The sequence below is a fragment of the Scleropages formosus genome, chromosome 18, assembly GCF_900964775.1.
Source record: "Scleropages formosus chromosome 18, fSclFor1.1, whole genome shotgun sequence".
NCBI lineage: Eukaryota > Metazoa > Chordata > Actinopteri > Osteoglossiformes > Osteoglossidae > Scleropages > Scleropages formosus.
The window spans coordinates 13949276-13974024 of NC_041823.1; the positions used below are offsets into that span (position 1 = coordinate 13949276).

Genomic DNA, 24749 nt, shown 5'->3' on the forward strand with positions numbered 1-24749 from the left:
CACCCATACATCTCTACATTAGCATACACACTTCATAAGCGCTATCAGATGATCCAGAGTTCAACATTTTCTAGGTAAACTGATTTTACCTCAATTTCTCTTTGTGATACTGTGTTTCGCTGCGTTGACAGCGGCTTACAAATGAGCCAAGAAAAATTAGGGCAGTCAGCTTTTGCTATACAGAGTTGGCAGCCACCGGCAACATAAAAGTTTGCACTGACAAGAAAAGTTACGAGTGAGACAAGCGAATGGACAGCCTAGATGCACACTAATGCATGCAATGATAATCATGGGGGGGTGGGCAGGCACTATCCACAATAACACAGAATTAACCCACGCCTTCTGGTTTCTCGTATGCTCATTCACACCTTATTTACCTTCCTCTTCTCTTTCTTCTCATCCTTTTTAGTGAAGACCGTGTGCACCCACCAGATCTTAGTAAACATGCTTCCATAGGCCAAGCTGAAGCCCAGCCCCAGCAACCAGAGGCGGAACTAAGAAAAGAAGGAGAGGGACAAAGCAGAGCAGGCTTACGAAGTGAAAGGGACGCTAGAAGGAGCAATCGAGGGACAGCTCATCCCAGGATTTTCCCCATGACTGAGTGCTCCACAGCGACACCGGTGCGCAGGAGAGCTGAAACAGAGAGGCGCCGCAGATGGGACACGGGGTGACGTCACCGCGCCTGGCTCCCCCGATCACTCCGTACGCTCGATTACCTGGCACACGACGGGGAACTGCGACTTGTGAACGTGGAGCCCGTCGATACCGAGCGGAAACACAGCAGCCAGGGCCATCATGCACCCCACTGCTGTCATGTTGTTTAGGTAGGGCTGGGAGTTCTGGATGTACCTGCCACATAAAGAGAGGGGAGCTGGATATACTCATACGGTATGCATTCAGATCATACAATCTAGTGTGTACGTACTGTACGTATATATATTCTACACAAACACCCCCACTGCACTCGGTCAAGCAGATGTCAATACGAAAACATGGGTCTTGATTCTGCTTTATGCACCTGACTTTGCTGTTGTAGATGTTGAAGGTGAGACATACGATGCCTAGAAGGATGCCCAGCCCGGCAAAGACAGACACGGATGCAAAGAGCTTCTGAGACAAAAACCGGAACTCCTCGATTACAACAGTCTGGTCGGCAGGAGGGCCAGGACCTGCACGGCAGGACGGAGAAACAGCAGCACATGAGAGGGGTCCACTGCACTGCTTATGGTAATTCACTTCTGCGTACATGTTTGTGATGTCAGCATTATAACTCATCGCCGATAAGGACGGTAGTGGAAACGCTGAAGAAAAGCATTGTGATTCTCCTGCGGCAGCCTCTACAAGAGTGTGAGATGTCCTCAGACTGTTAAGACTGCTGTCAATGTGTCAGGCAGGATGCGTCAGCATGTTTTGACAGAGTATAAAAATGATGCTCTCCGAGTTACTATGGCACTAGAATCACAAGAAGCCCATCGCCGTCCTGCTCTTGTGGAATATTAAGGTATGTCAAAAGTGACAGCTGACACAACTGTCTACAAAGAGGATCTAGTGTTGAGAGTGAGCGCGTACACACGTGCGCTGTCCTGTCAGCCAGCGTGCCGTGCACTCTTTAAAATCCTCTCTGTCCTTGATGAAGGAATCAGGACAGGGTGTTACCATGGAGACCAAGCTCTGTAACGGTTGCCACAGCGATTGGAAAGGAGCTGAACTGAAGCGGTTGCCAGGAGCAACCAGGCAAAGAGGGAGACGGTGAGGTAAGGGACAGCGGTGAATAAATAGAGAGATATAGGGAAGGGGGTTATATGGGACAGGGAGAGGCATGACATGTTCAGGGGATAGTTTACATTTCTCCGCAACAGAAAAAAGGCAAGCAGCGAGTAATTCCAAAGCTTAAATATTTAGCAAACATCTTTCCACTGCCACCGGCCTGGTTACTAAAACACAGGTGCAAAGGCAAGGGCAGAGAAAAGAACGGCTCTGCGAGAGACATTCGGTCACATATGGATGCGGGGCACCAGCCAAATGAAACCCTTGAACCTAAAGCACGTAGAGCGCAAACAAGGCAGAGGTCACGCGTGCCAAAGTCCCGTTCACGAAGCAGTTTTCAGCTGTGTCTGAAAAAAACAGAGCATCCTTTCAAGCCATCAGAGAGTAGAGGATCCCTCATTAGTCTCATTGAACCAGAGCACTTCGCTTTCCAGCTGAGACAAGAACATTAAATGGTGACAAGGAAACATAAACCATCTGGTTTTACACACTGAGTGCTAACTTGTGAAGGAAGCATGACGGGGAAAGATCAGCGTGATTAAAAGTGCCCTCGAAACACCTGATGAATTCGAGGGAAATGTTTCCCTGTCGGGGGTGCAGTAGCGCAGTGGGTTGGACCACAGTCCTGCTCTCTGGTGGGTCTGGGGTTCGAGTCCCGCTTGGGGTGCCTTGCGATGGACTGGCGTCCTGTCCTGGGTGTGTCCCCTCCCCCTTCGACCTTACGCCCTGTGTTGCCAGGTAGGCTCCGGTTTCCCGTGACCCCGTATGGGACAAGCGGTTCTGGAAGTGTGTGTGTGTTTCCCTGTTCTCAGGGCAGGAGGAAGCGCAGCACTAACTTTTAAAACATTTTTTATTATTATTTGCACCGTGCCACTATGTTGTCGTGGTTTTCTGTGCTCGTAATTGCTGTGCTTATCTGTTATTAACGTGGAACAAAGCCAGCAGTTCAAAATTCCACCGAATTCACAACGATGAATGTAAAAGGAGGAAAGGGAATGGTTAAAAAGACAGGAAGAAGGCAGCAACACTTCTAACACGGATATGTAGTTAGTTCAAAATGGAAATAATTACCATTCCCAAATTAGAACAGTTTGCGTAAGTGTCAAGCAATATGCAGGGAACGAAAACACCATTTCAAGAAGCTTCCTGCTGGAACTAGTGAAATAAATGGACTGCAAATCAAAGAAACACAACTAAAGCGGAAAAAAATTTAAGCATTAAGTTAAAAAGTCTTGACAGGATGTCAGGCATCTGTAGGACCGATGACCATGCTCTGATGTGTGAAGAATACATTAAAAATGTTTAAAAGAGAGGAAACAGATCCACAGTTCCCTTAGACATGGATAATAGGAGCTGGAACCTGACACATAAGAACTGAGAAAATTTACAATAAGATATTAATAAATAGAGCTTTTATTGCCCCTCCACATTTCTTGCTTATTATAAAGATTACCAAATCAAAGAGAGTATAAAAGTGACGGATTCCGACCGTGTCTATGATGACACGGGGACGGTAAGACAAACGTTGAGCTGGAGACAAACAGAATGACTGGACGTCAGCGATATGCCGTCCTCACCTATCCACTTGTCATTGCCGTACCAGGAGAGGTTCCCTTTAGTGCTGTCATAGTATCCAATCTTCTTATAGCTCCCTCCTGCAAAGACATACAAAAAAATATGGGTTAATGCAGACACGCACTTATAAATTACCACATAAAGTGCTGGACGCTTAGAAAGGCAGGAGACAGAAAGCAGGGCGTACGAAATAGGGCTCTGCAAAGCCATCCAGCCAGAGTTGAAACAAAGGTCAACTCTTTTTTAATAAGATTTCTTCCAGATAAAAAATTCAAAAGAGCTGGTTTCATTATCTTTCATCCAGTAGTATCCCAGAGCCCCTCACTTTCAGTTCTTTATTTATTTTTTTTTTTACTGGGCTAAAATGTGTTTACATTAGAGAATTTTATTCAGCGGACAGTTTCATCCCAGGAGATGTATGGGTTGGCTCAGGTACCATGTCAACATAGGGACACAGCCCCTCTGAGTCACCTGAAGAGACAAGTTTCGCTCAAGTTCTGTTTCCAAATCACTATGCTGTCCTATGTGTCCTGTGTGGTTTTGTCTCCATCTTTCCAGAAGTGACCACAGTATTGTCACCTGCCACTGGGACCTGCCATAAGTCACTCGATGCACATTCCTGAAAAGGTTATCAGCTCTTCAGAGGAGCACAAATCAATGCCTTTGTTTTCTCTGAGCAATTTATACTTCCGTCCATCTCCCCTCTGCCCCAGGTGTCCCACTGGGTGAACCCGAATTGCGCTGCGGTTATCGGGGTCAGTTATCGACGCTTATAAAAGCATGCACACACCTCCAACACCTACTCCGCTTGACTTTTTTTATCCTTCCATGTTGAAAGCTGTGTTTAGTGGCTATGCGCACGTCAATATCAATTTCAGACGAATTAATGGGTTGACTCTGAGGTGAAACATTTTATTGGTTCAGAGCTGATCCCAATTTCCGTGAAAATAATTGGCAATATCCCCCGGACAGGAGCAGAACTACTTCAGGACCTAAACTCCAATCTACCTCTATGCAGTGAGTGTTAAGCAGAAGGCCTGCAGGACATGGAGAATGGAATATTTCACATCTTGCAGTCCCACACTCCAAAAGACAAACTAACTTGGAGGTAGTTTATCATCTGGGGCCACGGGGTCCTGGACGAATACCAAAATGTTCCTTTTTGAGCCATTTATTATTTGTTACCTCTTTTACTTTGCTACAGGTATACCAACAGGCACTAAGAAAGAAGCGGGGAGTACCTTGAAGTTGCTCAATGAGAGTCCAGGCCATTCTGGATCCCTGGGCGTCAAACACCACATGACCCTGAGAAAAAGAGATTTTGTGATTAACTCTCTCAAGCATTAGGGGAATAAAAAGTAGAGTGTGGTACATCAGCATCTCTCATCCTCCAGGTGTAATATATATTTATATTTACACACACACACACACACACATATATATATGTACACATATAAGTACGCGTACACACTATAGTGTCAAATGAGTCACTGTATTTGTGTCACACTTCTCCTCTATCAGTTGTGCACTACTGTTCAGTGCTCTTCGGCGTGTGTGCACGCGGCGCACCGTGTTGCTTAGCCCAACCCAGCATGCGTGACTCACAGATACTCCCTCGAAGGAGCTCGTATTGAGAGCCCTGTAAATCTCAGCTGTGATATCCTGGTTGTTGTAATTGAAGTCCTCGAGCCGCCGGCCTTTGGCCTTCAGGGCACCCACGGTCTTGTTGAGGGCTAAGGCCAGGGCCCACACCGCGTCGTAGGCTAAAGGTGCCTCCTGGAACCCTCCCGTCTCCTCAGGGTTCTTCCCGCCAAGCCGAGACATCAGTTGCGCCAGGAACTCTTGAGACGTCTGCGCGGAGACGAGGTTGCGATGAAAAATAAGTTTTGAATTAGCTCAACGCTGATTTTTCAGATACTCTTGTCCGACTTTTAATCTCTAATTAGCCAACCGATACTTTATCTTCTCTGTCCGGTAAAATCCAATAACAAGTATTTTTTCCCTAAAAGCACACGGATGTAAAATATGTGTCAGGAAAAGCAATCTAACAAAGCGCCATTTACCTGTTTTAAAGAGCAATAAGCTATTAGACCCATGATAATCTATGCAATTCACATGTTACTGGTTTTAAACAGAACTATGTAACAAGTCAAGAAAGTAATAGGTAAATATTTTTTAACCTTGGAATATGCTATGCCTCTTCAAATGGCTCCATTAGCTGATATCCCCCATTAAATAAAAAGCTATCTAAGGAACGATGTAATAACGATATAGAACAATGCTAAAGCCACTAAAGGGAGCGCTGCGTTACAAAAACAAACTGGATTAACGGCCCCATGATGGACTTGTTTATCTGGCTCCTTTACAGCACAGAAATTAAAATAAACCCCGAGGAGCCCGACACAAAAATGCGACACTGAGTGGTCCTTCTGGGTGAGCTACGAAAGCCATCAGCGCTTCTGTGATTCAATTTAAACACATAACTGTTCCCTGCATCTTCATTTTTCACAATGTACCCCATGTCCTGTCGGTATTAAGCCACGGCACGAACAATTACTCTTTGGGAAGCTGGGAGCCTGCGCTTGTTCGGAACGCTTTATACTGTCACAAGGCAGTGAGTCGCTGCGCTCTATGACATACAGAAATGTCAGCTAATTAACAGAAAAAACAAGCAGATTCTAGTTTCGATGCCTCCCTTACCAACCTGGTTTCCCCCCAGTCTACAAAACAGGAACAACAAATCAGCGGAACGGCCAGCACATCACACACAGGTGCCAAACTGTGACATTACAACAGCTGGTTTGATTAAAAGTGACCTTGACTAGCGTTTCGCTGAAGGGAATTATCTGGATGCGCGGCGCGGGACGCAGTCTAACGCCGAGGGAATTTTAGGGTAAGCCGGACAGGAATGAGATGTGTCACCAGGTTAGAGGCTCCGCGGACAGTTTCTGGATTCAGCATGACAATCTCGGTGGTGACGTGCCCCTCGACCGCCTCCGTCATGTTCTCCACCGAGCAGTCAATGGACGGATCTTTGATCTTGAACCAGTTGTCAGCATACCAGCCGATGAGAAACCACACATATTTCTTCCCGTACAGCTTTTCCTTAAAAACCTGCAAAGAGTTGGGGATGAAAACATTTAACGTGGGCTTAATGCGTGCGTCATCTTTGCATACGAACTGGCAACTGTGTTTACATACTAAAATTACACTTGCGGAACTGAGGAAACAACTAACCTCACAGAAGACTTTCCTAGCTTCCGTTTCATAGAAGAGTCCAACAATGATGCGGGCATCCTGACGCTGAGCAGTGAGCATGCAGGAAGAACGCGATGAGTACGACAGGAGCCAGGCTCAAGATACAAAGACATTACAAGTACACCTCAAAGGTCAACTCCAGCTTCTAGATCACTGGAGAAATACCTGTATGAACTGAGCTTAGTTATTATTTATTCATTTAGCTAACATCTTTCCCCAGACCACCTTACAGTATGAGGTCTGTGTAGTAATGCACTTTCAACAATTTACCCGTCTATACAGTTGGGTGCTTCTACTGAAGCAGATCATGGAGAGCACCTTGCTTAGGGGTACAAGCCCAGGAGCAGGAGTCTGAAACAGTGCTCTTCAAGTGTACGGGGATGACTGTACCCACCACGGCACCCGCTGCCCGGTGCACTGTACCTCGTATTGCATATCTTCTTTTACATGCAGGCTGATCACACAAATGACTGGAAGTGCAATGAAGATAGATAGATAGATAGATAGATAGATAGATAGATAGATAGATAGATAGATAGATAGATAGCAACTGCAGAGAATGCCAGGGTACCTACACAAGTCCACATGATGAAAGCGGCGCTCACATCTTATCTAACTTGAAACACCACAGCAGTGTGGGATTATGTGCTGGGAAGGATGTATAGCTTCCTTTTTTTCCCATGACGCAGATTCTCTTATTTTTATCAACACGCTTCCAGAAGGATGTCTTTGGTCAAGATGTACGAGGTACTAAGGTACTTAAAATGTCTTTTTTAGGGACTAGTGCTCGGTGTCTGAACTCATGAATCATAGACAATACTCGGAACACAGGTTAATTCGGTCATATAAGCAGCACTGCCCTTTTTTAAATCAATAACTGAACAATAGCTGATCAAATGGTAAGGGCGGACATTAAAATTCCATCGTATTGGATAAATGTCAAAGGTTCTTATTAAACTGTCTGTCTGTAGCAATGCTACACTGAAATTTAAAAAGCCTCTGTCTTGGGTTCAAGTGTTCTTGTTATCCGCTAAGTAATTGGACGCTGTTGTGACTGCTGCTCCCAAACAACATGGATGGATTTTACCATTAAATTACCTTGAGGTTCTTGACAGCCACAGCAGGGTCAGTGAGGAAGCTCTGCCTCACACTAATCTCTATGCCAGCCTCCTTCACCCTCTGCTCCAGATCGTCCAGAGTCTACGATAGACAGGGAGGGAACGAGAGAGACTGACGTACACGACGGCTGAAGAGACGGATAGAGAGGGCGGACGCTGCATAAAACTGGCTGACTGCACCCCACCTGCATTAAAACTCAACGGCGAGCTGCGCTGCACGCGGCATGCACAATGAGCGAGCGGGGCACGTCCAATAACGGAAAGAGCCCAATGAAGCACGCTCCCTGGGGAGAGAGGCACTGACCGATGTGAAGACCTCCGTGGTCTGCTGGATGGTGGCGATCTTGGTCCACTTCCACTTCTGGAAGAGCTGCACGCGGGTGGGGTTGTGGAGCGTGGCGGACGGGTGGGTGCGGAAGAAGGTGGGGAAGCGCTGCCGGTTGGACAGGGCTGGAGAGCTGGAGCCGTAGGACAGCTGAGGGAGGTGGAGAGGGAGCGAGCAAAAGGCACTTCAGCGCATTTGTGCTGCTGGACAGCTTTTTAAGAGAGCTTTTGTTCACCATGAGTTACGTTTCAAAACGGACCATTTTGTATAACCATTTTTACTTGTTAGTGGACACGACAGAGCTCAGCAGACGCATCAGCTATTCTTACCTGCCTTCCCACCCACCACTGCTCGGTCTTACATATTTTCCGTGGAGGCTTCCTTCTAGTCCGTGAAACTGGATTTATACTTGACCTTATGTTCTCGCACATAATAGCAAGACACGGGAATTAGATTAAATGGAGCTAAACAAACACACATCCCCTATTCTCTAGGTGTCCTTTAATCACATCAAGCCTCAAGCGTCCTTAAACTACATCAAGGACACCGGATGAGAAACGACAAATTACCGTTATCAAATCACAGACATACGAGTGACTTACAGCGACTGATAATCAATGTGGCACAACAGATTTACTGCAAACGCTGGCGAGCGGCTAAGGACGAAGGTGGCTTTTAGAGCGATTGAAGAGGGAGTAGATGCACTGTGCTGGCAGGAAGGAGCAAAGTGAGCCGGGGTGATACAGGCTGTTGGGGAAGGGCACGGCAAAGCTCCTTATGAGCCACAGTGCAACCCTGCTTGAAGCCTCTAAACCCCACTGGTGACCCAGTTATGCCAAGTTTTGGAGTCCCAGATACAGAAGAGCAATTTTAGAAAATGTTCTGAACATGTCCTTTCTCCTTGCAAATTACTGCTAATGAAACATCATAACAAGCAAAACCGGAGAAATGTTTTAAAACTGTAACAGCCATTGAAAACTATGAATAAGAAAAAGTATTGCTTAAACTGAGGGGGCAGGGTGGTGCAGCAGGTTTGGCCTGTGCCTGCTCTCTGGTGGCTCTAGGGGTTGAGTCCCACTTGGGGTGCCTTGTGATGGACTGGCGTCCCCTCCCCCTCCAGCCTTATGCCCTGCGTTGCCGGGTTAGTCTCCGGCTTGCCGCAACCCCGCTTGGGACAAGCGGTTTCAGACAATGTGTGTGTATTGCTTAAACTGCACCACTGATGCTCCTGAGATGTAGTACGGAGATGTCAGCGGGATATAGTGTTGGAGTCAGACCCTAAGAGATACGAGAAAGACGAAAGGGATAAAAAGAAGCACACATACCACGATGAGGTTCCACATCCGCGCAGCCTCGGCTACCAGCGTGGACACAGAGCTACAGCCGGGCATCAGAACTATCTTGATGGGCTCCGTGTAGAGCAGGTCATACAGCAGCTTGGTGGCCTCACCTGGATCACACTGACACAGGGGCAAGGAGAGAGGTGAGCGCTAAACTGGAATTTCTGGAAAATGAGGTCAGTCCAAGTCCAACTAGGATTTCAAATGCTTCAGTGGACTAACTCTCTCCAGAGCACCATCAAAGTATGAAACTGAGTATGGCCTCGAAAATGCTACCAATTCTGCTCTAGTAAATTGGCGGAAAAAAAACGTGACACCAGACACCAGGAGCAACAGAATGAGGAACACCATGCGGCATAAATAAAGAGCGCAGATAAGCACATGTACATGTTCACCAACTACATGTTTCATTATCAGAGAGCAGATCATCTTGCACATGTATTAAAAAGACTGCTTGACGTCCCAGCATCTCAAAAGTGCAAAGTACGGGAAAAACAAGACCTGCTCTGAAACAGTACAGAACAGTAAAGAGCAATCATTTTATGGATAACTGGGAAGGCTAAGCTTTGAAAATCAACAATCACACACACACACACATTTTCAGAACCGCTTGACCCATACGGGGTCACGGGGAACCGGAGCCTACCCGGTAACACAGGGCGTAAGGCCAGAAGGGGAGGGGACACACCCAGGACGGGACGCCAGTCCGTCACAAGGCACCCCAAGCGGGACTCGAACCCCAGACCCACCGGAGAGCAGGACTGTGGTCCAACCCACTGCGCCACCGCACTCCCCATAATCAACAATCATTCAAAACAAAACAAAAAAAAAATCACAAAAAAACATTTCAACAGTAAGGACAGAAATGGTTTGGCATTCCAAAGATGGACTTGGTATGGGTTGCAGTGGTAGCCATAAGGTAGACTGGCTGCTTCTCAGGGAGCACAACCACACCGACTGTTTAACTCATACCATTCATACCCATGGTCTACACAAATAACACCGTGAACTTTTTGCCCACCTGAGCAGTCTTGCCTATGACAATCTGAAGTGAACAGGTGTCCAACCCAGCTGGATAAATATCATTCCCTCTTATAAGCACGCTAGGAGATGTACCATCTGCATTGTGTGCCCCTTCACTTACACCTGCCTGGGTCATTAATAAAACTGCACGACTTATGAGAAGTGTCTACTGCTGACAGCTCGCCAAGAACATCTCATAAACATCATAACCGCGGAGTCAAGTCACGTTAAAATGATTGCTTCTAGGTCGGAATCTTAACCTCCAGCAAAACCATCTTTAAACGCTTGAATCTGTCTGGATCCAATAGACTTTGACGCATGAATGATGATTCAGAGGTGAGGGGGAGACTTCTGTTTCCAAGTTCCAAATGGATTTAATCTTGTAAAAACGGTTCGGTAGAACGCAGATTCAACAATGAAATTCTTCCAACTGTCACTTATTTTCATGGACATCTTTTCCTGGCTAATCCACAGCGGATGCACGCAGACTCTAACATACCCGTGATGACATGCGTGACCGTGTTTTGAACACTTGGATACACGGGGAAATGGCCATTGGCTCTCCTTACCGGAAATTACATGGAAATCAGCAAAAGTGACAGCCAAGGCTGCTCCAGACTCTGCGAATGTGTCAAATTCAATAACTGTCTCTAGCAGAGAAGTAAAAAATAACCCTGGAACGTACGATTTCAAAACAAGTACCGAGACAGGATGACTTATGGTGGAAACAGGGCAAACGTCCCTCATATCTCAGTAATACATGCAGTTTGAGTTTGTTCAAATACTCCGAAAGGTAACGGTATGATTCAGACAAAAACAATACAAATCCATCTAAACAGATGATATATTTCAGGGTATGACTGTACTTGACGATTGATTTGAGGTCAGACCACGTGAACGTGTACCCACAGCCAGTTTAAAGCGGAAAAAATACATATATCTCACAAGTCTCTCTCTCGCTCCCCTCCATCTCTCTGTCTCAGTTAATAATTGATCAAAGTTTGCTGTCAGCTTTGATACAGCCATGGTAACAGTCAAGAGAAGCTCAGTATGTCTGCGGTTCAGGAGCTTTGTAAACAGTCATAACAGCATTGCGTAGAGAAAATGATAAGTGATTTAAACGAGCTTAATTTCTTATCATACAAATTGTATCTGAATGCGTTCAACGCTTTTATTGCTAGACAAACAAATGCATGTACATTATATTACTATACCACAAAAGAGATGAAATTAAAGGTTTGAAAGAATTTGATAACCAGTTTTTTTCCATTTCAAAAGCAACACTGCAGCAACAGATGTCCCTATAGCAACTAAATGTATACATGAAGGTAAAAAGAGATCGCTAGCCAGATGGCTAGTTAGTAAAATCAAGCATATTTACACTATATGCCCTGTAAGGAAAGTGGAAGAACTGTAAATGTCAGTTTGAACAAATCTGAAAGACAGCAAGAAATAAGCAGCAAATGGATATCAGACCTAATTGACAATACTTGTCAGGTCTGCAGAATCCCCAAAACACAAAACTGTTAACGGGAAATTGTGAAGACTTTCAAAAATGATATCCATACTTGTCTGATGATGAGAGTAAAGTAAGGCATAAAAATAACTATAATCTTGTGTTTGCTGTGTAAGCACAACACATGGGATTTATGCTCCCTAAAAAGTTGATGTAATTCTACTGGACCACAGGACCAAGGCATTAATAATGCTTGTCTAATCACAGACTCGATCTTTCCGCAATCGGGTACGTTTTATTTCGAATCTGAAGTGTAAATAGATGTTTGTTTCAACTGCGAATGCATTGGCAACTGTTGCCATGCCAACCCGTGCTCCCCCTTGCTTTGAAGTGGGGTTCCAATGCAGAACCATTTAAACCAATCGGAACAAAGCTCTTACCAAAAAAGCACAATGCAGTTAACTATTTCTTCACTTGTATGTATGCATGCCCTGCTGCGCTCCACTGTGACTGCGTAGGAAGGTAGAAGGAGGCGGAGTGCAGAAATGATGGTGATTTAGAAGAACTGAACTCGGTGTACAAGTGAGAAAATGGTGGGAGTGCAGGAGAACGTGCAAAAGAGTGCACCAGCATCCTCTGAGAAAGGCAGCGCTCAGCGTTCCCGTACAGGCCTCCCGCTGAATATGCTCTACGGTACTATTCTGGTGTTAATTAAGGAAAGCATCGATCATTACTTTTAGATTTTCTTGTAAAACGGGCTTCCCGAATTACTATTTATTTGTGATTTTTCCAATTGATTGAAACACTTTTTAAAGGAAATTAAATAAGAAGTGATGGTGCAAAAAATGTGTATTTCTGTATATGTGCATGTGAAGTAGTTTGATTGATTAAGATCAAGAAATACACTATTACTGTCAGTCTCTGTGTTACTGAGGTGGTGAGGCAAAACACTCACTTGAGACTTTAAACACTTAACCGAAAACAGACTGTATAACTAAAATCCACTATACCTATATCACGAGTTCCGCTGTAAACTATGTAACACACTTTGGAAAAGAACATGTGCTCATTACACAAATGGGAATATTAGTCTGATGGTTTAACAGAAGAACGGAACATAGATTAATGCCAATGACAATATTAGTAAAGCAGTGATCAGATCTATATTCCGACAGCACATGAGGATGATGACAACGTCAACGTCAAAACACTAATCCTCCTGAAAGCTAAACAGGGTTTGAGAGTCACAATGCCGTGGTTCAAAATGATATGTGACAACACATCAACCAACAGTTCAGTAACTGAGACATAAACACACAAGACAATCTAAGCAACTCATGGAGCAAGGTCATGCAAATGCCCATATTCATGTTTAAATCCTTGGAAATTCTTAGAGGTCCATTCATTTTAGTTCATTACTTGATTTGTCATTTGCTGCAAAGTAAGTCCATGAGAAGCAGTGACGGAACTTCTGGAGCAGTGAGGGCACTCACCTTACTGTCATAGTATATCATCTCCAGCTCATAATCTGGTAAAATGTCAGTCCTCTTGTTGACCAGCTCCAAAGCCATCTGAGCTGATGGGAGACACGCTTGTCCGCCCGGCCAGCCGCCGCTCATGGGGAACAGGGCACCGATGTAGAGTTTCTTTTTGCCTGAGGATGGGCAGGACCAGGAGAGGAGAAGGAAGGAGACGGCAGTGAAGAACAGCCTCTGATGGCCCCAGAAGTGGACACCTCTCCGTAGACACCGGCCCAGCACTGCCATCTTTCCCATGGGTCTTCAAGGTTTGGGACAGTCCAGAATTAGCGCCTTGTTACCGAAGCTACGCCAACTACGAAACTATGTACGAAACGAGTAAGAGCGGCGCTCCGAAGAGGTTACTTTGAACCAAGGTGTGTTAAAGGAAATATACCTTTCTGCGTTTAAAGAAAACAGTCATCTACCTACATTTCCCTAAGTGCCAGCATTACAGTATGTACACTACTATAGTTTGAAACACAGTTGTACAAAACTTGTATAAAACGTTACAAATGCTATGGTAGTTCTAATCTGTCCTCTGAAAAACGCTTAAATGACTTGGTGTAATAATCAGGATTCATTTGTGCACATAAACACAACACTTAAAGCGCTTGGGTAGCCGATCACGTCGTACGCGCATCTGTTCGGTCTGGTGAGCGCTGCGAATTCAAAGTGTGTGTGTCCCCAAGCCAAGGGTGTGTGTTCAACACGTGTTAGAACGGCCGACACAAACACAACCGCGAACACAGCCGACGGGCAAAGGGTGACACTGACTGACACTGATCGCCGGCGCTGCCTATCACTAATCGATCAACTGCAATCAATCAGCTGGACTTCTTCCCGCAGGAAGGAAGGAAGGAGCTCAGGCTGAAAGGTCAAGACGCGGCGGGATTGGAGCGCAGTATCGATCTACGCGGTGCCGCTTGACAGCAGCAGCGCGCGAGCCAACTTCAGCTTCGATGTGTGTAATAATCTGATCCTTTTCCACGCGCGCATTAAGAAAAGAGTCCGCTGCTCCTTAACCCTTTCGGGGCCGCGCGGCGACAGGCGACACGTCCGAGCGGCGGCGCGAGCTCCTGTCCTGCTCGCCTCGTGACGGTTGCGCGGGTGGAGCGCGCGGCGGCGCCGCGGCGACTCCGCCGGGTAGCGGCGCGTCCGCGGAGGCTGGACGGGAGCGGAGAGGGACGCGGGACGGGGGACGCGGGGCGAGAAGCGAGCTTAGCCTCCAGTCCACACCTCACCTGTCCCCTCCGCCGCGCTCCCAGCTTTGCTCGCACTTTACTCACACTTCAAAGCCGGCAGCGATGCTGCCCGACCCCCCCCATGTCATGACCGCTCGGAACATTCATATAATCATCAAGTTGGAGAGCGGACCGAGCGGAGCATCTCGCGTCATGATTTTTAATAAGGCAGCCGCTCCTGCTTAGGATTCATGCTGCGACTCGAGCGCTACTGTCCTCCCGTCCGCGGTTGTGCGGTAGCGCGGCTGAGTGCGCGAGCGAGCGAGCGAGAGAGGAGAGGAGACGGAGACGGAGGTCGGAGCGCAGGATCCCCGCTCGCAGTTTATAATCCCTCCCGCCCGGCGTCCGGAGGAGAGCGAGGCAAAAGCGGACGAAGCCGAAGGAACCCGCCCGAGGTGGAGAAGCACTGAGTCTGGGGTACAAAACTGCGTGTCCTGTCGTTCGCTGCAGCGCACAGCGAGTGTGTGAGGAGAGGAAGGCTCCGGTGCGCGTGTGGCTGTGTTTGTGTGTGTGTGTGTGAGAGAGAGAGAGAGAGGGAGGGAGGGAGGAAGGAAGGAGGAGAGAGGGATGGATGGAGATCATGGACTGTTTGTTTCGTCTCTCCCCAACTGTCCGCCTCAAAATGCGCTCCGCATTCGCAGTCCTGTACCTCATTTCCCCAGGTTTTACCGTCAGTCCACCTCCTCCAGCGTGCAGAGTCGCAATGGGGGGGGGGGGGGGGGGGTGTTTTTACTCCCTGTCCCAAACTGTCCCCATCACTTTTCCTTGCCCGCAATCCCACAGGACCACCCTACCTACACACCCTGTACCCCAGACTGAGTAAAAAGCTCTTGTTACTATTCATCCTTTCCGTCTGTTTTACTACATGGATGTAGTAAAGTGTCAGAAACAATATTTTGTCTTCCCTTCACAAAATGCCTGCGAGTTAAAGTGTTTTGGGTGGGGCTGTAGGGGTGCGTCAGTGTGTGTGTGTGTGTGTGTGTGTGTGTGTGTGCGCGCGCGCATGTGATTTATTCTCCCTAGAAGGAAAGGTTGGAAGAGACCCCCTGTAGGGATATCCCAACAGGTAAATGTTATTTCAAAACAACCCATTCAACCATACAGGGAAACTGGCTAAATGTTTGTCAGCTTCCCTTCAGTCCTCGGTTTCCTTTGGGTCGGATTGGGAATCGTGTGTTAAAAGCAAGGTGCGATGTGAAGGTCCCACATTGATCGGTAAATGAAAGGATGGGTGTCTGGTAAAAGAAAATGTGTGTCATGCATGTTTAAATTATGCATGTGCAATCTGATGGGCTCACACCAATGGTTTTCTATCTCAGTGATCACAGTTTTCTATGGCTGTACTTTTACTCCCAATATTAGCTGAGCTTCTTTTTCGGGGGATCCTATTATTACCGCTATGCTCCTGTCTTGTGTATCTGTCATTCTAAAAAGTGCATGTTTAGTCACTCCTTCGCATAGGAGGGGTATACTGGTATAACATTTTTAGTTGATCTTTCCCATAAGCCAGTGTACTGGTATATAATTTTTCCATGAGTAAAAAGGCCATTTGGTCTCTTCCTCGGAGCCTGTCTTGGCTGATGAAACGAGAGCACTCGTCCTACATTTGTGAGGGAAAAAGACAGCACCACTCCTTCTGTAACTTGTTTCTTGATCACAATTTATAGAAAGGATGGAAATCAGATGTGCTTCAACAAAATGTTTCATTTACATAATTAACCACAGGACTGGGGCCAAAGCATCCTACAGTTTCATCCCCATGGTCATATTCTTGTGTCTGAGCCAGCAATTGTCTTCCTCTCAAGCTTTACTTCATCCATGGTTTAATCAACCTCCCCGTTTTGCCGGAATATATCATGAAACAGGTTATCTGCATTCTCAGCTCCAGCCATCGGAAAGATTACGCAGTACATAGACAATATATCTCTGGATTGGTGCTGCTGCAGAGTCAGGTTGCACATGTTATGAAATTTATACACAAAATACACTGATGCTATGTAGCAACACTACTGTTTTACACGAGAAGCAGCAGAAGTAAAAAAACGCATGATACTGTGCATTTGACATGACAGCCATTGGCTGAGAATGGTGCCGCTTTAATGTTTCATAAGGGTTGCATAGGGAATCATCAAAACTGGCTGTGTTGAGGAGAATCTGGAACGTACTTCTTTAGTGAACTGGAGTGTGAAATTTCACCGGGTCCTGTTCAACTGGCATACCTGCTGTTTAAGCAGCCTGTTCCTCTAAGCTGCCCTCTGCTCTATTTTCTTTTTTTAACAGCTCGTCCACTAATCAAAGCACACCGCCCCTCATTCAGAATAAGTCCCGGATTTTGTGCCAAGTTAAACTGATAAAGTGTCTACCAGCGATTCAATACGTAGAAGTGCAGAGAGAAAACACTGAGCTGAGACTTCACAGTTTAATGCCACATGTAGTGTGGAACTTTCCTGCAAAAATCCCTTTACCATCCATTACATTTCAGTCTGGTCACGGGGGCTTTGAAAAACACGCTGCTTTGTCCAAATGGTTTTCAGACCATTTCTTAAAATGTGTCATGTGCACTTAAGTATTATCCTCCCGGAAGACACCACAGCCGGGAGAGAACAAAAGCCATAGCATAATCTTCAAATAATGCTATGCTGTTACTTCACTTTAGCTTTCTAACTGAATGCGAGGACCCACGGCATTTTGGGAAATGTGTGTGTTTTTTGCACCGAGAGGCTGTCCGATCAACATCGTTGCTATCGGGCGCAAAATTAGCACCACGGACAGTGCTCCTTCGTATTCAGGGTGGAATCTAAAAAGGCTGACAGCCTTTTCCACCTGCTGGTTCCCACAGAGACTTTAGGAGAAGAAAAACCCTACAGAAAATACAGAGGAAAAAGCACCACTCATGTGATCAGCGGGCTACTGTTAGCTTTGTCCCATGGTTCTTACTTCAGCCTAGTGGGGGGTGTGTGAAATTGAACTCTGTCAACCACAGTGTCACACTCTAAACTCTGGGCCTCGAGTCTTAATGTAATTATACATCACACACATTTTCTGAACCGCTTGTCTCAAGTGGGGTCACGGCGAACCGGAGCCAACCCGGTAACACAGGGCGTAAGGCCGGAGGGGGAGGGGACACACCCAGGACGGGACGCCAGTCCGCCGCAAGGCACCCCAAGCGGGACTCAAACCCCAGAGCCACCGGAGAGCAGGACCCGGTGCAACCCGCTGCGCCACCGTGACCCCCTAATTATACATCTTCCAGTCTTATCATTGAACTTAGTCTCCTGGGTCACAGGTCATAGAGGGCTCCTTAAGGGTCATTCAAGGGACAGCAAGTCCTTGGGCTTTTGTTCTCCTGCTATGTGTTGATTGTTACGGATGTGCTGCAGGATGACCCCTCTCACTCGGTCATCCTTTTGAAGCCAGCAGAGGTTCAGCGCCTAGTGCTACACGCTCACTACATTAGCAGTGCCGGCAGCTGCTGCGGGAGCTGAAGCAGAGCAATCTGTTTCTGGAAGGCACAGTCCACCGAAGAGCCATTTTCGATATTTCCCTCGTACAAGATATTTGCAGTCTGCATGCGAATTTCCACAAGTTTTGTTTTGCTTTGAGCTAAAACCCGTGCATTGCGTCGTCTGCAAATACAAGTCTGCCTATTCAGGCTCTTCATTCAAGATGTCTTGAACTTTTTTCCCAAAGCTGACACCATCGAACACCTTGCAGACAGTTCGTCGTGTCTCATTCACAATTTCGTCATCCTTCGTCAATAAAGCACATGTGGGAGACGCAGCAACAATTAATCCTCATTCGCTGGCTTTTTTGGCTCTTGATGTCAAGAACAAGGGACAGCCCGTGCACCTACACAACAAACAGGCGGCCTGAAAGAGCCGAGAACATTTCACACATCAGTCAAACACTGCAGCCACACACAGTCCGGTGCATATGCTCTCTGCGTTTTTCTAACTCCTCTTCCTATTTGTCCCACATTATCCATTTCTTCAGTAGAGTAAAGTCAGGGGTAACGTACTCCGTCTCTCTCTCTCTCGCTCCGTCACTCTGCAACCATACTACCAACCCCCACCCGTCTCACTCATCCCCCTCTCCGATTCTCTGTCAATGTAATAATGTTAATGTACTTTGCAGCACTTTGATCAAATGCACTCTAATTTCCCAGACTGCCTATGAGAGGGTCCAACTTGCTTCACATAACACTTCAGCTGCCATTCCTGGGTCTTATGATGTAATGTTCATTCAATACATTAAGCTGTCTTTCTGATTAAATTTAAATATTTCTGTCCAAAGTAATACATTGGGAAAAATCATAGTATTTCTGTTTTTATCAAATAATTAAACACTTTGAGGGCTTTACACAAAAGATGCTATAAAATATTTAATGCTATAAAGTGTACACACACACACATTTTTTGAACTGCTTGTCCCACACGGGGTCACGGGAACCGGAGCCAACCCGGCAACACAGGGCATAAGGCCGGAGGGGGAGGGGACACACCCAGGACGGGACGCCAGTCCGCCGCAAGGCACCCCAAGGTGAAAAACCAAACTTCTAAACAATGGTTACGACAGAATCACTCCCCAGCCTAACGGATTTTATTTGTCATGTAACACAACAAATGCAAAATAAAACATGTTTTTTATAAACAGCATAATTAAAAAATGCTTTGCCAGTGGTCAAATTATTGTTCGCATGAAAAAATAAAACTGATTTGCGACAGTCCAAGCTTAAAAATAAGTAGAGGCCATTCACCGAACCTTGAATAAACTACAATAGTTCAAATAAACTACAATACAATAAATGCAACTTATCACAGATAGAGCATTAATTTATAGCCTAAATAAAGTTAGGGAAATAAGGTCAGAAGAATATTTTGCATAATAATGTGCGTGTGTGTTTGAGCAAGACATTGAGAGAGATCACCCTTGATTTATTTAATCTGAGCAGGTAGGATAAAAGCAAAGATCAGATTTAATAAGTGAACAGTGATTTCACACACGAAGGGGGTGCAGTGGCGCAGTGGCGCAGTGGGTTGGACCACAGTCCTGCTGTCTAGTGGGTCTGGGGTTTGAGTCCCGCTTGGGGTGCCTTGCGACGGACTGGCGTCCCGTCCTGGGTGTGTCCACTCCCCCTCTGGCCTTACGCCCTGTGTTGCCGGGTAGGCTCTGGTTCCCCGTGACCCCGTATGGGATAAGCGGTTCTGAAAATGTGTGTGTGTGTGTGTGTGTGTGTGTGTGTGTGTGTGTGTGATTTCACACACATCACACACAGATGGCAAACACATAGCTTCTGCCCTGGAATACAAGTCTTTCCTGGTTCTGGGTAAACCATGACTACCGCATTCTACTCTGAGATGCTCACCGAGAAAGTGTCTGCTCGATGGCAGCCAGGACTGCACTGTGTTTTAACTGGAGTCAGCCCACACACACACACACACACACACACAGTACACAGAGGCTAAGTAGGCTCTCTCTGCTGAGATTGCAGTAAGTGGGAGGTGATGCCACATCAAGAGGCCCTGCTTCCTCGGTGGCGCGATGCACAGAGAGCGAGTGTGAAACATGCAGCGTACGAAATGAGGGATGCGGAATCATGTGGTGGGGACATTACAGCACCCAGCTGTATAATGCACACGCTCCGGTTGAGCAGCTGTTCGAGATGCATATAAAAACATTTTTGAACTAAATTTCTTCATTATTTTAAATCATCATTCCACCCTAAGCATAGACAGTCCAACACAGTTAGTGAGGGGAAAAGACAAAGCTTTTATTTATGATCGCTGTAAAGTTTTTATAATATGTATAATTCTTGCTGAGGACATGTTGAAGGTTTTTGCTGGTATATTTCATCTGCAGCATGATTTTTTTATAGATGTAACTACAAATTCATGGCAAAAAGCTTTCAGTGTCTCTGGGTTTGAAGCCACAGATTTCTACTCCTCCTTTTTCTTGTCTCCTTCATGCAAGCGTTTCTCTTGAGGCGGAACTGTAATTCCCAGACAATGAGATAATTGAGTCTTTGTGGTGTAAAATGAGGTGTGCGGCAGCGTATTAGCAAAACATTTGCCCTCACACCTGATCTTCTTCACAGCGTTTCGCGATTTATAGAAGGCGAAAAGGACCGATCAAACGCGGAGCGCAAGAACGCGCACTTTGGATACGCACCTCAATGGATGTGAACTATACCGACCGACACTGCGGGACGACCTGTGAACAAAAGCCTCTAAGACTGATCTCAATTTCATTGTGTATCCAGCCGTTCAGGAGAATCGCAAAGATGTACGAAGAATATGATTCAACGGATGCAAATACACCAAAGGTTTGCGCAAATCTGCCGAGGAGCTACTCGCACCGTACGTTTTTATTCAGTAGATAAGTGCAGAAGCTTTCCACGCGCATGAAGCAATGCTATGAAATGTGGCGAGCGTCGGTGCCGGGTGTTAGGGGCTAATGGTGTGAAATAACGATCGCGGTAACAGGTTAGCAGGACTGCCTAATTCACCTCGCTAATCCTGCAGCGCGACGCCACGGTGTGCGTCAACCTGGGAGAAAAGTGTTAAATACAGACACTGCAATGAACGATTATCTTCACCGGACGCCTCAACGCAGCCTGAACGTCCAACACGCCTGTGAACGAAGAGCTCAGGATGTCACGTAATGTTGCTCTAACTGCAACGACCGTCACTGATGCATTTACCGACTCCTCATCAGGCCTACACTGTTCTAAAAATTGCTTCGCATTCAGTTACAAACAAGGTTGCTGATGTTGTGAGCAACTTGAGTGCATAGAAAGACCACGATGTTCGTGTCTTTTCCCATTTTTAACTCGGCAACCAAGTGGTGAGAAACATTCGCCTATACTATACGTTAATGCAAATGATCATATAGCGAATAAAGAAAACTCAAAATTATATTTGGCCATCTACGTTTATGTTTTCCTAAGCAGGAAAATTCATAAATTGAGCAGGATTATGTGCCCTAATAGTGAACGATTGTTGCTTCTTGAAATAAAACGCACAACATTTTTGCATGGAACCCTGTTGTATTTTGAGAAGCGTGAAAAAATGACTTCCTGCAAAGAATAGCACATTTTTAACACCTATCTTACAGCTGTTTTACAAGGTCACGCTGTTACTTGCCGTTCGCGGCAGGCTGCGATCGTTTATGTAAAATGTAACATTGCCCCCATGTGGAAACATGTTGCAGAGTGTGCGGCGTGTTTTGTGTCTCTCAAACAGCGAAACGTCAGATGAAAATCCGTCCACCCATTATATGTGGCTCCCCACCTTCAGACATAATGGTGGAGGGTGGCGTATCGCAGAGGTGGGCTTCGGATCAGCCCCTGCGGGACCCCTCCGTCGGGAGCCAGTGACGCATGTCCTGCGGTGAGCTGTGGCCTGCAGTGAGTCTGCATTTAGCATCGCTTTGCTCCAGCATCAGCATCAGCAGCAGCAGCAGCAGCAGCAGCAGCGGCGGCGGCGCGACCTCTTCTCGCAAACAGCCGCTCGAGCCGAGACGTGTGTTGAACAGCGGTTTTGTTGCCAAGCCCTGCGGTAGCCGGTGACCCGAGAGCACCTCGAAATGATGAGGAATCTCTCCAGGATGCTCCTCTCCGCAAAGAGTGTCTTCTGGAAGTATAAACAGATCTTCTTCAAGCCAGTCTCACTAAGAAATATATTGGAAATTCAAGGAGCGTTATCGTAGTGTGCTAAAATATACTGCATTAAGGTCTCTAAATAGGATCTCTCTAGGTTTACAGTTACCCTCCCTCACTCACTCACTCACTCACTCACTCACTCACTCACTCACTGTCACCAACTGCTTGCCCAGAGCGGGTTTGCGGCGATCCAGAGAACGCAAGGTACGAGGCTGAGCAAGGCACTGCTTGGATGGGACGCCAGTCCATTGCAGGGTGGCCACCCATACACATTCACACACTACGAGGAATTTACAGTCGGCGGCTAAACTGAAGCACACGTCTGTACCGTGGGAGGAAACCCACGCAAACGCGACGAGAACGTGCAAACTGCGCACAGGCTGAGCTGGATTTGAACCTTTAGCTGAGCAGGCCAGGTGCCGCGAGGAAACCGCAGCACCTGCTGCGCCAACATGTCGCATTTTGAGTTATATATCTTATAATATTTTTTGCATTTCACTTAGTCTTTTAGTCACTCTCATTGTTAGTCATTCCAAATATTCCACAATTTACATAAAGTCTCATTTTAATAGACAGTACATTTTGCTTCTGTGGTTTACTTCAATTCCACATGTGAACATAAAAAGATAATTTGGACCAGAAAAAGCTACATGACCAGCAGTCATACCATCGAGTCACACTCTCTTGCCAAACATACTTCTCAGAATACAACAGGATTGCGTGTGAAATATTCTAAACTCTGCTATTTAAAGAAATGAACACAGTTCACTTTGTATGTATTCTTGCCAAACATCTTAAGCTATGCAGTGCTGAGTTTCATCCGTACTTGGTACAGAAGAACTAAAGTGCTGTTGGAAAGGCAACCGTTAAGCTGTACGAGGCTCTGTTCCCCGCAGCGCAATAAGAACACCAATGCCCTCGTATACAATGTGCCGTTATTAGCGTGCGGTGTTAATCCACAGCCCGTATTCACCGCGCTCCTGAAAAATCATACGGTCTTCGGGGAATGAGCAGCCCAATTTGCGCAGGATGTATGACTTAATTGAGCTCCATATAACGTTTTGCATAAGTGATTGTCCCGCAGCCTCCTGGGGCCCTACGCTCAACTCGGGGTCTGTACTTCAGCCAGGTCTTTCCCATCGTCCAAGTGCAGCCCATACAACAGCTCGTCTCCCTGCAGGAGCTCCCTGTCTCACGTCTCCTTACCATCTACAACCTTGATTGCCCTAATCATACGCCCGTCTTCCGTGAACACGATGGGATTCGCCTGTACAGTCTTACTGTCTTTCTAGTCAGGGAACGTGAACCACCATCTGTTAATACCCCTCGAGTTGAATCCCCTAAAACCATACTAAGGCGTTTCTTCTTCTCAGTTCTCAAAACTGCAGATGCCATCATCATAAGTTTTTTTTTTTTCTGACTCGCAGGCATCTCTTTCGGACCTCCGAGTTTCCCTCACAGATCCTGCTCGGTCCCTCAGAGTTTGAGTTATTTTTCAGACACGCAAACAGGCAGCACACCTTTACATCCCTATCTTCATGAGAAGCGTCCTGCTCCAGTCTCCCAGGTTAGCAAGGATCTGGGCTTCGCCCCAAACAATAAGCTCGTTTTCTCCTACAACAAATGAACCGTTACTAGAATGTGCAAATGTCCTGAACAGCGTCCATGGAAGGCTGGATCACCTCCAACCAGAACCATCGCGGCGCCTTACTTTTTGACCCTCCGACCCACGTAACTAATTGCCCCATCTCATTCAAACACAGCGTTTAACATGCCATCCCCTCGTTCCGTCCATCGCGAGGCCTGAGAAAACACCAGGTACACTAACGGAGACAAAACAGTCTCCTTGAGTTATAGTGTGAAGATCAACTTTTGTTGGCTAGTTTTGGAATCTGGTGGGTGTTTTAACTCACCATGTTTTTGTTTCTATTTTAAAGGCCCACATAACCTTTTCTCTCATTAAAAGCCCAGTTTTTTAAAACCCCTGCTGTCCTGTGCCTCTGTTCTGCCCACATGGCCGCCTCCACCCCACAAATGGCCACAAGTGTTGCTGTAAGAAAACTACGCTTAATATCTAGTATGTCATTAAACTACCTAAAGCACCCAGTAGTCCTGCATGCAGCTACACGTTGTTCCTATTAAAACAATATCACAATATCTTGTGTTATTGAAGAGGATACAGCTGATGTTTCTTTGATATTTGCATGAATCATATCTTTACCATGATGATGGTATAAGGTCCTCTGGGGAAGGTGTCAGATAAATGGATGTAAATATCATTCGGCGTATAAATAGCTCCATCATGGTGTCTTTTCCAGAGGATGTCATTGTAAATCAATGCCCACCACAGCCTTTTGTAGTCCTGACTATCCCTCCTCTGAAATCCTTCAGGGACAACCGGCAGACAAAGCCAATGACTACTGCATGTAGAGACAGAAGCTTCTCCTTCAGGTCAATACATCAAAA

At 46.3% G+C, this 24749-nt stretch overlaps 1 protein-coding gene across 4 annotated transcripts in view; it reads right to left on the minus strand.

The window, feature by feature from the left end:
* The window catches only part of gabbr1a (gamma-aminobutyric acid (GABA) B receptor, 1a), a 55553-nt gene that overhangs the window by 7049 nt on the left and 23755 nt on the right, over nt 1-24749 (minus strand). For all 4 annotated transcript variants that reach the window (XM_018740733.2, XM_018740731.2, XM_018740734.2 and 1 more), the window contains 12 exons: nt 13356-13516; nt 9369-9503; nt 8023-8193; nt 7699-7800; nt 6580-6645; nt 6265-6456; nt 4948-5193; nt 4584-4647; nt 3345-3422; nt 1019-1169; nt 717-849; nt 378-494 (listed from right to left, as the gene is read on the minus strand). In XM_018740733.2, coding sequence (XP_018596249.1) covers nt 378-494; nt 717-849; nt 1019-1169; nt 3345-3422; nt 4584-4647; nt 4948-5193; nt 6265-6456; nt 6580-6645; nt 7699-7800; nt 8023-8193; nt 9369-9503; nt 13356-13516 — 1616 coding nt within the window. The remainder of the gene's footprint in view (nt 1-377; nt 495-716; nt 850-1018; nt 1170-3344; nt 3423-4583; nt 4648-4947; nt 5194-6264; nt 6457-6579; nt 6646-7698; nt 7801-8022; nt 8194-9368; nt 9504-13355; nt 13517-24749) is intronic.